The 14,425-nt window shown below is 59.4% G+C and overlaps 1 protein-coding gene across 3 annotated transcripts in view; it reads left to right on the top strand.

Moving 5' to 3' along the window:
• The window catches only part of LRP1 (LDL receptor related protein 1), a 79,596-nt gene that overhangs the window by 41,662 nt on the left and 23,509 nt on the right, over positions 1-14,425 (top strand). For 2 of the 3 annotated variants that reach the window (XM_082421665.1, XM_082421664.1), the window contains 21 exons: positions 408-608; positions 1,729-1,974; positions 2,184-2,381; positions 3,717-3,921; positions 4,107-4,271; positions 4,866-5,110; positions 5,321-5,452; positions 5,750-5,977; positions 6,233-6,407; positions 6,494-6,588; positions 6,842-6,991; positions 7,113-7,253; positions 7,797-7,931; positions 9,438-9,569; positions 9,830-9,964; positions 10,157-10,286; positions 10,404-10,530; positions 10,891-11,042; positions 11,133-11,257; positions 11,537-11,914; positions 13,315-13,504. In XM_082421665.1, the coding sequence (XP_082277791.1) occupies positions 408-608; positions 1,729-1,974; positions 2,184-2,381; positions 3,717-3,921; positions 4,107-4,271; positions 4,866-5,110; positions 5,321-5,452; positions 5,750-5,977; positions 6,233-6,407; positions 6,494-6,588; positions 6,842-6,991; positions 7,113-7,253; positions 7,797-7,931; positions 9,438-9,569; positions 9,830-9,964; positions 10,157-10,286; positions 10,404-10,530; positions 10,891-11,042; positions 11,133-11,257; positions 11,537-11,914; positions 13,315-13,504 (3,685 nt within the window). The remainder of the gene's footprint in view (positions 1-407; positions 609-1,728; positions 1,975-2,183; positions 2,382-3,716; positions 3,922-4,106; positions 4,272-4,865; positions 5,111-5,320; positions 5,453-5,749; positions 5,978-6,232; positions 6,408-6,493; positions 6,589-6,841; positions 6,992-7,112; positions 7,254-7,796; positions 7,932-9,437; positions 9,570-9,829; positions 9,965-10,156; positions 10,287-10,403; positions 10,531-10,890; positions 11,043-11,132; positions 11,258-11,536; positions 11,915-13,314; positions 13,505-14,425) is intronic. The other variant, XM_082421666.1, reaches the window with a different exon arrangement.

Here is a 14,425-nt window from a genome sequence, read left to right as displayed (position 1 = left end):
GGACTGAAGGGAAACAACATGGACAGGAGGAGGCCCTGTTGAGAGCAGAGCAGTGGCAAGGGAGACAGCACCGTACTGTGAGGAGTGGGGTGGGGACGTTGTGAGGCAAAAGGCTGCACAGAAAAAGCTTGTGCCTGATGCATGGGGGAAGGTATGAAGGGGCCAGGGCCTGCACTAAGGGCCCTGGGAACCAAAACCCTCACCGGTGTTGAGCTTCAACACCTCCTACAGATTCCTGCTTTCTTTGTTGCTCGTGTGAATTTGACAGAAAAAGCCTCAAGGTTCCTAGTGGACCCCAAAGCCTTGTAGTCATGACCCTGTTAGAGAAGCCCACTGGGTCTGGGAAGAAGGGCACAGAGAGCCCTGCTGCCCAGGCCTGGCCCCTGATGCTCTACCCGTCCCCCCAGCTCGGTGCATCAGCAAAGCATGGGTGTGTGATGGCGACAGCGACTGTGAGGATAACTCGGATGAGGAGAACTGTGAGTCCCTGGCCTGCAGGCCACCCTCACACCCCTGTGCCAACAACACCTCGGTCTGCCTGCCGCCTGACAAGCTGTGTGATGGCAACGATGACTGTGGAGATGGCTCGGATGAGGGAGAGCTCTGCGGTGAGACCTGGGCCTAGGAGAGGCCCCAGCAGAGGAGTGGGCAGCGGGGCTGGATAAGGAGTCTGGGCCAGGCCAGGGCAGTGGAACAGGACAAGCTCTGTGGGGAGAGGTCTCAGACTGGAAAAGGGCAGCTCTGGCAGCTGGGCAAGTAGTACCCAGAGCAATTAACAAAAACCCGTGTCGATTTAGGACTCAATTTGCCAAGAGGCTGTGCTAAGCGTCACACTGTTATAGCATTTAATCCATAAAGGAGCCCTGTGAGGCAGATATGATCCTCACCCCCATCTTACAGATGAGAAAACTGAGGCTCAGAGAGGTTAAATAACTGGCCCAAGGTCACACCGCTCGTGAAGTGCTGTGGTGCAGTGCAGCCCCACCCTGCAGGCACAGCCCACTCAGCCACACTCGTGCTGCAGAGCAGTGCAGAGCAGGCTTTCAAGATGAAGGCACCAGGGTTGATGTGGTCAGGGCAGTCTCCCATCCTGCCGAGTGAGTGAGAAGGTCAGGGGAGGAGGGTGTGCATTCAAGATCAGAAGAATGGGGGTCAGGGAGGGCCACATGGTGTGACTTGGGGATGAGGAGCAGAGCAGAGCAGAGCAGCCTTATCTCCTCTGAGCCAAGCAGAGTCAGGTTCTCGGAGGAGAGGAGTGGGAGATAAGGACTGGCCCTGAGAACTGCTGATGGGTCATCATTCAGGGCTGGCAGGTCCCAGCGTGTGTCAGAGGACCCAGAGCAGCACATTCCCTACCACAACCCCCCCAAAATCACACCTACATCAGGAGAGAGAGAGGAAAGGGGACCCTCCCAGAGAGAGGCGAAAGGCTGGGGCCCCCACAGTGGCTCAAGAAGGGGCAGGGAAATAGAGACCAGAGAGAGATGCAGCATGATGGAGGGGGCTCCTCGGGGGAAGGAGAGGGTTGGTCCTACGTGGTGGGTGCCGGGGTCCCAACCCTGGTCCTGAGGGAGCCTGGGAAGCAGTGGGACAGAGGAGTGGAAAGAAGGACGCCACAGGCAGGGTGCCAGGGTGCCATCTCGGCTACTGGGGACTTGTGGCCCAGCCAGGCCACGGTCTTGCCTCCTTCCAGATCCTGACCCTGATCCTTTGCTCCCCACCCCCCAGACCAGTGCTCTCTGAATAACGGTGGCTGCAGTCACAACTGCTCGGTGGCACCTGGCGAAGGCATTGTGTGCTCGTGCCCTCTGGGCATGGAGCTGGGGCCTGACAACCACACCTGCCAGATCCAAAGCTACTGCGCCAAGCACCTCAAGTGCAGCCAGAAGTGCGACCAGAACAAGTTCAGTGTGAAGTGCTCTTGCTATGAGGGCTGGGTGCTGGAGCCAGACGGCGAGAGCTGCCGCAGCCTGGGTGAGACATGGGTCGGGGTGGCTGGGCAGCTGGGCAGGCCAGGCAGGCCCCTGAGCTGCAGTAGGCTGGACTTGGGTGGCCGAATGCCAGAGGCTGAGGTTTCCATCCAGGCCCGGTGCCAGGGCCCATGGAGACCCTCCCTGCCTGCCCCTGGACAGGGTGGCTCGGAGGCAACAGGCCCCTTGTGACCCCATCACACCCCTCCCCAGACCCCTTCAAGCCGTTTATCATCTTCTCCAACCGCCACGAGATCCGGCGCATCGACCTTCACAAAGGGGACTACAGCGTCCTGGTGCCCGGCCTGCGCAACACCATCGCCCTGGACTTCCACCTCAGCCAGAGCGCCCTCTACTGGACCGACGTGGTGGAGGACAAGATCTACCGCGGGAAGCTGCTGGACAACGGAGGTGACCACCGCCTGCCCAGGACCGACGCGGGGCCCAGTGCACCCAGACCGGGCCCTTGGGCGCTCAGAACCATGGGACCAGATGCAGGCTGCCGGGAGCAGAGGCCCTTAGCTCCCCTGTCCCCCACAGTCTTGTTAATTGGGTTAGATTTTGCTGTGGGTCTCAGTGCCTGACGCCCCATAATTATTGTCAACAGAGCTGCCAGACTGATAATTAACAAAATGATCAGCCTTTCTTTGGAACGGCCAGAATTGCAGGCTTGCAAGAAAAAAGGCATTTAGGGGTGGGGTACCTGAACCCTGCCTTCTGTCCCAAGGCGGCCTGACCCATCACAGATTTCCTTCAATAATAATACACATTCCTGGGACTTCCCTGGCGGTCCAGTTGTTAAGACTCCGTGCTTCCACTGCAGGGGGGCACGGATTCGATCCCTGGTCGGGGAACTAAGATCCCGCATGCCCCTCGGCGCGGCCAAAACCAAAGAGCAAAAAAACCCACATTCCTGAGCCCCTGCCACACACACCGGGCCCAGGGGAGACAGCAGGGAGCAAACAGGTCAAAATGTCTGCCCTCATGGAGCTTACACACTCGTGGGAACATCAGATATAAACACAGCAAATGAGTACAACACGGACTGTGACGGAGCGGGTAGCACTGTGGATAAAGAGAAAGGAGGCAAGGTGGGTAGGGAGAATGGGAGTGGCATTTGAATAGGATGGTCAAGGAAGGCCCCCTGAGAAGCTGACGTCTGAGCAAAGACTTAAAAGAAGCACATTTTACTAGAGGAGTTGGTATTTTTTGTAATAGAGAAAACCTGGAACCATCTCAAATATCCATCAACAAGGGGATGGCTAAGCAGACTATGAAGATGTTCACACTATGTAATGGTTTCTAAATTAATGACATATATATACATATATATGTACACACACATATATATGTATATAAAACCATCGAAAAACCTCTAGGACTGTCTGTGGAGTGACTTCTAGAAAGTTCTGTCTGCCTCATATTGGGTCTAGGTCTGTTCCCCAAAGCCCTCACCCTCTGCTCTGACCTCCTACCAGGGGTTAGCCCTTCAGAGAGTTGCAGGCAGAAGATAGCTGCCACTTCCCCTTCTCCAGTGTTCTAGAAGCCAGGCTTCTACTTGACCTCCTGAGCCAGGGGGCCTGGGTGAGGAGACTGGGGGCTCTGGGAACCCCAGTCAAATCTGGAGCACACCAGAGGTGTTCGCAGAGGTGTCAGGGTTGAGGGCAGGCCATCCAGGGTTCCTAGGATATCGTGAATTCACCCCGCCCCAGGTGATTCTAACCTCCTGCAACCTCTCTTCTCCAGCCCTGACCAGTTTCGAGGTGGTGATTCAGTACGGCCTAGCCACACCCGAGGGCCTGGCTGTAGACTGGATTGCAGGCAACATCTACTGGGTGGAGAGTAACCTGGACCAGATTGAAGTGGCCAAGCTGGATGGGACCCTTCGGACCACGCTGCTGGCCGGTGACATTGAGCACCCAAGGGCGATTGCACTGGATCCCCGGGATGGGTGAGGACCCCGCCCAGCCCTATTCTGGCCTCGTGACCCCCCTGAAGCCTCGTTCAGCCGAGCCGGGCCAGGCATAGCTGCCTCCTCAATGCTATTCGCTCCCTCCGGCCTTCACCAAGGATCCTAGCACAGCCCCTTCCCCGGGCCTTGACCTTGGCCATCCTGACCCCCTCCCCGCTCCCCAGGATCTTGTTTTGGACGGACTGGGATGCCAGCCTGCCCCGCATCGAGGCAGCCTCCATGAGTGGGGCTGGGCGCCGCACCATCCACCGGGAGACGGGCTCTGGGGGCTGGCCCAACGGGCTCACCGTGGACTACCTGGAGAAGCGCATCCTCTGGATCGACGCCAGGTCGGCACCCGGCACCTCACCCAGGAGGCCTCCATCCTCCCCTCCTCCTTAGGGACAGGGTGGAGCCAAGAGTCCCAGGACCTGGCAGCCATGAGGGTGGTGAGAAGGCCCAGGGGAGCTGGAGCCAGAGCCACATGGCCAAGGGCCCAGGAAGAGGACTGAGTGAGGGGAGATTCTGGGCTGGGGAAGAGGTGCAGATGGAAGAGGGTAGAGGCAGGGCTGCCCCCAGCACAGGAGTGCCCGCCGAGGGCCGAAGTGCAACGCCATCCTCACTCACACATCTGTGTGCTCTCCTAGGGGCTCTGTCTGCCCAGGGAGAGGGGAGACCTTTTCTAGGTGGTGTCCCCAAAGGGGGTGCCTTTTTCTAGTCTTCACCACAGCCCTGTGTGCTAACAGCAGCCCTGGGGAGAAGCAAGCTGAAAGACCTGGGTCAGGGGAATTGGGGTCAGAGCTGGGATCCCAGACCTCGAGCCACGTGGTTCCTGCTCCACAGGGTGCCGTGGGCTGGGGCATGGAGGGTGGGAGCCCCAGGCCACGTGCCCCGAGGTCTGAGGTCCCCACCGGCTCCTCACTCTGCCCCGACCACGCTCTCAGGTCAGACGCCATTTACTCAGCCCGTTACGACGGCTCCGGTCACATGGAGGTGCTTCGGGGACACGAGTTCCTGTCGCACCCGTTTGCAGTGACACTGTACGGTGGCGAGGTGTACTGGACGGACTGGCGGACAAACACGCTGGCCAAGGCCAACAAGTGGACCGGCCACAATGTCACCGTGGTACAGAGGACCAATACCCAGCCCTTCGACCTGCAGGTGTATCATCCCTCCCGGCAGCCCATGGGTAAGGGACCAGAAAGGAGCCAGCAGCCTCTGTAGAAGCTTCCAAGAGAGGAGGGGTCTGTGCTGGGGCGGCGGGGGTGAGCCAGCCTGCTGACAGAGGCGGGTCTGGCAGCAGCGATGCTGGGACAGGAAGGGGAGTGGAGAGGGTGTAGGCCAGGTGAGCAGGGCCAGTAGGGTCACTGGATGCTCTTGTTTTCCCCTGCCCTCCCAGCTCCCAACCCCTGTGAGGCCAATGGGGGCCGGGGCCCCTGCTCCCACCTGTGCCTCATCAACTACAACCGGACTGTTTCCTGCGCCTGCCCGCACCTCATGAAGCTCCACAAGGACAACACCACCTGCTATGGTAGGAGGCCGCCCCTCCAGAGCCGGGGTAAACCAAGGCTGAAGGGGAAAGGGTCAGGTACCCAAGCTCCAGGTTCTAAGTGAAGGTAGGCAGTCTCAGCTGGGAGGAGCCTGAATGGAGAGGCTCCAGAGACAACTGATGTAGGAAGAGGGTGGCACTCCGGCAGGAAGGTTATGCCCAACAGGGTCTCCCTGATAGCCAAGGGCCAGCAGCAAACAGAAGGAACCAGGAGAATCCGGGGGGGTGGGAAGCGTGGAGGCAGGGGGCCGCCCTCAGTGACCCGCCCCTTGCCCACAGAGTTTAAGAAGTTCCTGCTGTACGCACGTCAGATGGAGATCCGGGGCGTGGACCTGGACGCCCCCTACTACAACTACATCATCTCCTTCACGGTGCCTGATATCGACAACGTCACGGTGCTGGACTATGACGCCCGAGAGCAGCGCGTTTACTGGTCTGACGTGCGGACCCAGGCCATCAAGCGGGCCTTCATCAACGGCACAGGCGTGGAGACGGTTGTCTCTGCAGGTTCTGTCCTGGCCCTGGAACCCCTACTGGGCATGGGTACCCCCGCAACCCCGCCCTCGCTCCCAACCCTGGTCCCAGCCCCACTCCCTGGTCCCCTTGGTCCTGATGTTCCTTCTCCAAATTCTTTTCCCTCTCTGTGCTCCAGTCCTGGTTTCATGATCCCTGTTCCCCCAGAAACCAGGCTGGCCCCTCCCCTCGAGCTTCCTGACCTGTGTCCTGAAAACACCCAATCACAACTCCCCACTGTGTCCCCAGACTTGCCAAATGCCCATGGGCTGGCTGTCGACTGGGTGTCCCGAAACCTGTTCTGGACAAGCTACGACACCAACAAGAAGCAGATCAACGTGGCCCGGCTGGACGGCTCCTTCAAGAATGCGGTGGTGCAGGGCTTGGAGCAGCCGCACGGCCTGGTTGTCCACCCGCTGCGTGGGTAGGTCCAGGGCCCAGGGTTGGGGAGCATGGGGTGTGGGGTGGGGGAAGAAGAGGACCCTGACTCTCCCCTCCTGGCACCCCCAGGAAGCTCTACTGGACAGACGGTGACAACATCAGCATGGCCAACATGGACGGCAGCAACCGCACCCTGCTCTTCAGTGGCCAGAGGGGCCCTGTGGGTACGAGCTTACCCTGCTGCCCTGCAGCCCTTCCTCCCCTAATTCCTCCACCAGGAGTTGCTCTCAGGGTTCTCCCCAGTTGTCCCTCCATCTCCCCAAACTCCTGGCTTAGTACTTGTTCTCACCACCCTCCTCCCAAAACCACACACATACTCTGTACCTATCCCCAGACGTGAGGGGCCCAGCTGGGGCAGGCTCCTGGATCCCGGCCCTGGTGCCGTGCTCTCTGGCAGTGACACCCCCCCTCTTCCAGGCCTGGCTATCGACTTCCCTGAAAGCAAACTCTACTGGATCAGCTCCAAGAACCATACCATCAACCGCTGCAACCTGGACGGGAGTGGGCTAGAGGTCATCGACGCCATGCGGAACCAGCTGGGCAAGGCCACCGCCCTGGCCATCATGGGTGAGGGCCACTGGGTGGGAGCAGGGACCAGAGCAGAGCAGGTGGGCCGGACTGGCCAGGAGACAGGGCTGGCCTGGGGGCGGGGCCTTCCCCGGAGTCTCATCCCCTCCTGCCACCACAGGGGACAAGCTGTGGTGGGCAGATCAGGTGTCAGAGAAGATGGGCACGTGCAGCAAGGCTGACGGCTCGGGGTCCGTGGTCCTGCGGAACAGCACCACCCTGGTGATGCACATGAAGGTCTACGATGAGAGCATCCAGCTGGGTGAGGCGGGGGGCAGGGGGCAGGGGCAGTGGGATGGGGGTCACAGAGGTTGGGGCTGTGGCCGGGAGGGGCTGCAGGAACCCCCGGGCAAGCAAGCGAATGGGAATGAAAATGGGTTAGGCTCTGTTCACCGCCCAAGGGGGCTCCTCTTTCACAAGGGCCAGGGGCCCTGCAGGACAGAAGACCTGAGAGCTGGGTTGGGTGGTGACCCCCACAAGGTCCAGGGGCCCTGCAGGACAGAAGACCTGAGAGCTGGGTTGGGTGGTGACCCCCACAAGGTCCAGGGGCCCTGCAGGACAGAAGACCTGAGAGCTGGGTTGGGTGGTGACCCCCACAAGGTCCAGGGGCCCTGCAGGACAGAAGACCTGAGAGCTGGGTTGGGTGGTGACCCCCACAAGGTCCAGGGGCCCTGCAGGACAGAAGACCTGAGAGCTGGGTTGGGTGGTGACCCCCACAAGGTCCAGGGTAAAGGGGTGTGAGCCTGACACCGCGGTCCCGAGGAGAGCCACTAACCCTTTCTCTCTGCCTCCCACCTGACCCCAGACCACGAGGGCACCAACCCCTGCAGCGTCAACAACGGCGACTGCTCCCAGCTCTGCCTGCCCACTTCGGAGTCCACCCGCTCCTGCATGTGCACAGCTGGCTACAGCCTCCGGAGTGGCCAGCAGGCCTGCGAGGGTCAGTGCCCCTGCCTTTGCTCCCCGCCTTGACCCTGGTCCCCAACCCAACCCGACCCTTCCTACTCTACCGCCCACCTTCCTCTTCTCACCTTGGAGACGAGACCGAGTTCATCGTGTATTAAGTGTTCTCTGGGTTAGATGCTTAGTCAGCGCCCACTGTGCTGCTTGCCGTGGAGGAAGCCAGGGGGCAGAAGTCCCTGTCCCTGTGCTCTGCAGCCTTAACCAGAAGGGGGGGGCCAACATGAAGTGGCTCTGACTTCAGTAGGATTTTGGAGAAATAGACGTTGGAGGGGGCGCCAGGGCCACTTCATGCAAGAGGTGTGTTGGCTGGGGTTTATAGGGCACGTAGGATTTGAGTGTGTGGTTTGAAGAAGGGATGATGTGCAAGGCAAGGGGTCCAGAGCAATAGGAGGGTGTGTGCGGGGCCCTGAGGTGCCAACCCGCATAGCGCAGGGTGTGGGGAGCCATGGGTGAGGCTGTGGTGTAGGCGGGGCTCCATGGGTTCTCAGCCAGGAGCACCTGGAAGGTGGTGTTTGGGGCAGATTAACCTGGAGGCAGAGAGCCGGCTGAGTGGGGGAGGGAGAAACCAAGGCAGTCAGACCAGTCAGGGGGCTGTTGGCCTGGGCTGGGGCTTAGCAGCTGGATTGAAGAGAAGGGGTGAAACTCAGAGACATTTCACAAGAACTTGCTGACTGATTTACAAGCCTGCCCCAGGACAGCATTTCCGGAAGTGCACTCCTGGGAACCCCCCTCTTTGTTGTGATAGATGTTATAGAAAGAAACACTGGGTTGAACGAAGTTTAAGTGTTTTTCTGCTGCACAATTTCTCAGAGCTTTGAATATGCTCATCTGCACAGAATTTTTCACGGGACGACTCTAGTGTTTGGGGTCTCCCCAAACTCACTCGACCATGAGTCCTTTTTTTCAGAGAGCCTGAGCAACCAGGACCCATTAGGGGATTCATTTGAGGACAGGCTGTGTGAGGGGATAAAGGCAAGGGAGGATTCTAGGGTGCATGGAGAGTGGCGCCTGGTAAGAAATGGGAAACTGGCAAGGAGACTGGCTCAGGAGCGAGGTGTCAGAGACAGGGGTGTGACACAGACCAGATGGATGAGGACAAAGAGGAAATTAAGGTGGAAACCTAGAGTTGGGACTCACCCAGTCCTATTGTCTTGTGTAAACCTCCCCAGATTCTCCCTAACGCCTTTGGGGGTGCAGGGTTGTGTGGAGTGAAGAGGGACTGGAGGGCAGAGCGCGGAGAGAAAGCCGGGTCTCTGCTGCCCTCTAGCGGGCACTAAAGGTCTCACAGGTGGTTCCCCAGAGCTGCATGCTCCCTTGCTCTCTCCCAGCCAGGTGACCTCCCTGCCCAGGCCCCAGGCTAGAGTATGTGTTGAGGGGGGAGGTGTGATGGCTGGGAGAAGGTATCAAAAGGGTTTGAGGGTGACAGAAGCCAAGCTTAAGGGGTGTCAGCAAAGCCCATGCCCAAAGTGTCCTTGTGTTGCAGGTGTGGGCTCCTTTCTCCTGTACTCTGTGCATGAGGGAATCCGGGGAATCCCCCTGGATCCCAATGACAAGTCAGACGCCCTGGTCCCAGTGTCGGGGACCTCCCTGGCTGTCGGCATCGACTTCCATGCTGGTGAGCCATTCAGTGGCAGGAGAGGGTGGGACATGACCTTCACTTTGGGGTGGTGTGCTCTGGGGCTCCAGGGAGAGGCTGCCTGACCACAGCTGGAAGGGGCAACACTTACCACAGCTGCCCCTGCCCCGCTATCTCAGCTTCCAAGTCCTTGGTCCCCCCAGCTCTCAGTCACCTCTATCCTTACCCCCTTGTGATTTTGACCTCCCACCTTCCCCCTACCTTGTTGAGCGTCCCCATGTTGGCTCCTCCACCTCCAGAAAATGACACCATTTACTGGGTGGACATGGGCCTAAGTACCATCAGCCGGGCTAAGCGAGACCAGACGTGGCGTGAGGATGTGGTGACCAATGGCATTGGCCGCGTGGAGGGCATTGCAGTGGACTGGATTGCAGGTGAGATGCGGAAGGGCTGAGGGGCTGCAGGTGAGGCAGAGGACTGGGGAAGTGGGATCTCGGAAGGAAGGGTCTGAGAAGAAGGGGTGGGCAGGAACAGATGGGGAGAAACAGGGGTATCAGGGGGCTGGAGGGGACCAGGTACCTGCATCCCCACCCAACCCCTGAGCCCCCCCCTTACTCCCTCCTCAGGCAACATCTACTGGACAGACCAGGGCTTTGACGTCATCGAGGTCGCCCGGCTCAATGGCTCTTTCCGCTATGTGGTCATCTCGCAGGGTCTGGACAAGCCCCGGGCGATCACTGTCCACCCGGAGAAGGGGTGAGGCGCTGGACAGGCTGACCACTCCTGGCTCTGGTCTGGCCCGGTCCCTCTGGCCACAGGCCCCCTCTCCTCCATGTTCTGGGGACTGACCCCCCTCTTCCGCCTCCACCCCAGGTACTTGTTCTGGACTGAGTGGGGCCAGTATCCGCGTATCGAGCGGTCTCGCCTGGACGGCACTGAGCGAGTGGTGCTGGTTAACGTCAGCATCAGCTGGCCCAACGGCATTTCAGTGGACTATCAGGTTTGGATGCAGGCTTGGCCCTGGGGCCGATGGGATGGACCCCGTACTCTGGGGGGCAGCTCCCCTTACCCTGTGCCCTGCTCCCCATTGAGTCTCGTGTGATGAGCCCATTGGTGGGTAGATACGGACCCAAGGAGTCATGGGGTCCTCTGGCCCAGCGCCCCACCCAGAGTAGGATCCCACCACCCCAGAAATGGCGGAGGGGGTCCCTCAGAAGCGGGCACTGGAAGAATGCCGAGAGGTCGGCAGATCAGCAGGTCAGGGAGCGGGAGGATGTGGAGGACGGAGGTGAAAGACGAGAGAGGCAGGAGTGAGTGGGCCCTGGGGACTGGCAGTGAAGCGGGTGCCTCCGGCCCGCAGGATGGGAAGCTATACTGGTGCGACGCCCGGACCGACAAGATCGAGCGGATCGACCTGGAGACAGGCGAGGACCGCGAGGTGGTTCTATCCAGCAACAACATGGACATGTTCTCGGTGTCCGTGTTTGAGGAGTTCATCTACTGGAGTGACAGGTGGGCCACTGTCCTGGCTTCCCCTGGGCCGTCCGTTCCCTCCCCCCGGCCCCGGATGACGTCCTGCTGGTGGCCCTTCCCTTCCCCCAGGACTCACGCCAACGGCTCCATCAAGCGCGGGAGCAAGGACAATGCCACAGACTCCGTGCCCCTGCGAACGGGCATCGGCGTCCAGCTCAAAGACATCAAAGTCTTCAACCGGGACCGACAGAAAGGTGAGGCTGGGGCTCCGGGCTGGGCAGGAGAGGCCGGAGGGCCCCACCTGGGAGCCCAGAGTGAGAAGGGCCGGGAGAGGAGTTAGACCCACAGGGCACCCTCTAGGGTCCCACGAGGCTGAGGAGTTGAGCTCAGGGGCCTGGAGGGTTGTCTGAACTGGGGATACTGAGGCAGAGCTGGGCGCCAACCAGAGTTTCCACCTCTGCTGAGATGACAGAGGCACCAAGGTGGCCCTGCCCTCTGTAACCTCTGCCTTCCCCGTTTCCCCCCACCCCCAGGCACCAATGTGTGTGCAGTGGCCAACGGCGGGTGCCAGCAGCTGTGCCTGTACCGGGGGGGCGGGCAGCGGGCCTGCGCCTGCGCCCACGGGATGCTGGCTGAAGATGGGGCGTCGTGCCGCGAGTACGCGGGCTACCTGCTCTACTCGGAGCGCACCATCCTCAAGAGCATCCACCTGTCGGATGAGCGCAACCTCAACGCGCCGGTGCAGCCCTTCGAGGACCCTGAGCACATGAAGAATGTCATCGCTCTGGCCTTCGACTACCGAGCAGGCACCTCCCCGGGCACCCCCAACCGCATCTTCTTCAGCGACATCCACTTTGGGAACATCCAGCAGATCAATGACGATGGCTCGGGCAGGACCACCATTGTGGAGAGTGAGTCCAGACTTCCGTTCTTCCCAGGAAGTGGAGGGGGAGTGCAGAGAGGGTCAGCACAGACTCAGGGTAGAGAAGCCGCAGACACCAGCCAGCCCACCCCTGCCCCGGATCGGAATCCCACCTGCCTCGGTGTCCCTGACATACGGCCAGTGAATCACACTGCACCCATTGTAGTTACTTGAAAGTCTCTCCTCAGTTGGAGTCAGAGTTGGCCCCCTCTGGTCATAGTTCTGCCCCTGGGCTACACAGAATAAGCCGAAGCTCTCCTCTGTGTGTCCACTGCTCACAGAACAGGCTACAGAGGTGGGGTGGGTTCAACCCCAGACACAGGATTTTAGTCCCTTGGGCAAGTTTTCTGTGCTCTCTCAGCCTCAGATTGCGCGCCAGTGCACAGAGACAGGATGACCTGAGACGACAGGTGGGAGAGCTTAGCTCGGTGCAGGGCACATTGTGTGAGCTCCATGAAGGGTGGGGGGATTAGAGCTGTCATCCTAGGACAGCCTTTCAGCTCTTTGAAAACTGCTATTTTATTGCACTAGTTTTCTCTTCTCCGGGCTGGATGCTCCTAGGTCCTTTGACTCATTCATTTGTTCACGCATTCATCACTCCTGTCCGTAAAGACCTGCCAGGCGCGGAACTAGGAGCCGGGTATACAGTGGTGATAAAAACAGACCTGTCTTTCAACCTCCTTGGCCCTTTTCGGCCTCATAGAATCCAGTCCCCACATCTGTCTAAAAATGTAGTGTCCAAAGCTAAACTCGATACTCTGTAATCGTCGCTTGATCAGGAGAGGCTGGCAGAAGTGTCCCCTCTCTCCGGGCCATTGTTCGGGCTACAATACTTCTATTAATGCGGCCTTCTGGCAACCACATCGCCAGACAGCTTGAAGTCACTGAAACCCCTGAGTCTTTTTTTCTCTTAACCTAAGTTCTGCTACGTCTCTTTCATCATGCACTTAGTTCTTAACCTGAGCCTAAGATGTCTACCAGACAATCCAGTTCAGGGTCTTTTTAAGTAGGAAGCTCCCCAGTACAGCCCACGTGGGAACTGATTTACTGAAATCCAGTTTGCGCCCAACTTGGTAGAACTCTAGCTCCAGGAAGTGTGACCACAGCATAAAGCCAAATCTATCCAGCCATGGGAAGACACAGAAAGAAGGGTTAGGGGGATGGACCATGGATCATTTGGGTGGGAAATAGGGGGTTGAAGAAAGGGCTGGGGACACTGAGGGCCACACCCACACACGCTCCCCAGCTCCCACACTTCCCGTCCAGCCCCACCTACACCAAGGGAGAGGGTGCCCCAGGCCATCCCCTTAGCATGGGGATGCCCAGGCTGCCCCTTTGCTCTGCTCTCTGGCTGTGTCCTGACCCATCGCTGCTCCTGTCTCCCCACAGATGTGGGCTCCGTGGAAGGCCTGGCCTATCACCGTGGCTGGGATACTCTCTACTGGACAAGCTACACAACATCCACCATCACCCGCCACACGGTGGACCAGACCCGCCCGGGGGCCTTCGAGCGTGAGACGGTCATCACCATGTCTGGAGACGACCACCCAAGGGCCTTTGTGCTGGATGAGTGCCAGAAGTGAGCTGCGGGCCCAGGGCATGGGGACAGTGGGCCACAGGGTGGCAGGAACTGCCCCCAGGCAGACCAGGAAAGGGGATGCAGGAGCAGGGGAGGCTGGCTCTAACCTGAGCTCAGCCACTTCCTTGCTGTGTGACCTTAGACCAGCTGCGTGACCTCTCTGAGCTTTGGTTTCCTCATCTGTAATATGAGGACAATAACATTTCAGGTGCCTCATCAAGGGGAGGATGAGAGGGCTGTGGAGGACCCTCTGGCTTGGTGATTAATTGATTCATTCATCAGAGAGCCATGTTCAAGGCACACAGTAGGTCCTCTGTCTTTCTGGGTCTCCAAGCTTCAAGCAAAGATTGTTCACTGAACACCTGTTGTGTGGAAGCCTTGAGCTGGGCCCATTCAAGCCACCTAGCTGGGGAGAGAAATCACTGGTGGGAAACTGCTGACGGCACAGGGCTGGATGCGATGACCGAGAGGCAGTAGGGGGGCGGTGGGTTGGCACAGGGCCTGGAATTGCAAAGACCAGGGAAGGGCAGCCCGGATGAGAGCTTTGAGCAAGAGCCGGAGGAGGGAGGGCTCCAGGCAGGGAAAGACTGCAAGGGGCCTCAACCATGCCCAGCCCAGTTGAGGTTCTGGGGCTGGGGGTGCGGAGGGGTGCCGGGGGGTTGGTGGGGGACAGGCTTGAGGAAGCCCAGGAGGCTGGGCTAAGGTTGCAAAGGGAGAATTTGGGAGGAAACCCCCCGGCGTGGTACACACCCCCAGCCTCCACCCACTCTGCTCTCCTGCAGGGGCAGCCCCCGGCCCCATCACGTGGGCCTCTAGTGAGCCCCCAGCCTCACCTTAGGACTGCTGGCCCACATTCTAGCAAAACTTTTTTCCCCTGGATTTAGCAGCGCTTGGAATGTTTTCTCAAAGCTTTACTAGGAA

The sequence above is a fragment of the Balaenoptera physalus genome (genome assembly GCF_965194825.1).
Source record: "Balaenoptera physalus genome assembly, chromosome: 13".
Lineage (NCBI taxonomy): Eukaryota > Metazoa > Chordata > Mammalia > Artiodactyla > Balaenopteridae > Balaenoptera > Balaenoptera physalus.
This window is presented reverse-complemented; position numbering and strand designations above follow the sequence as displayed.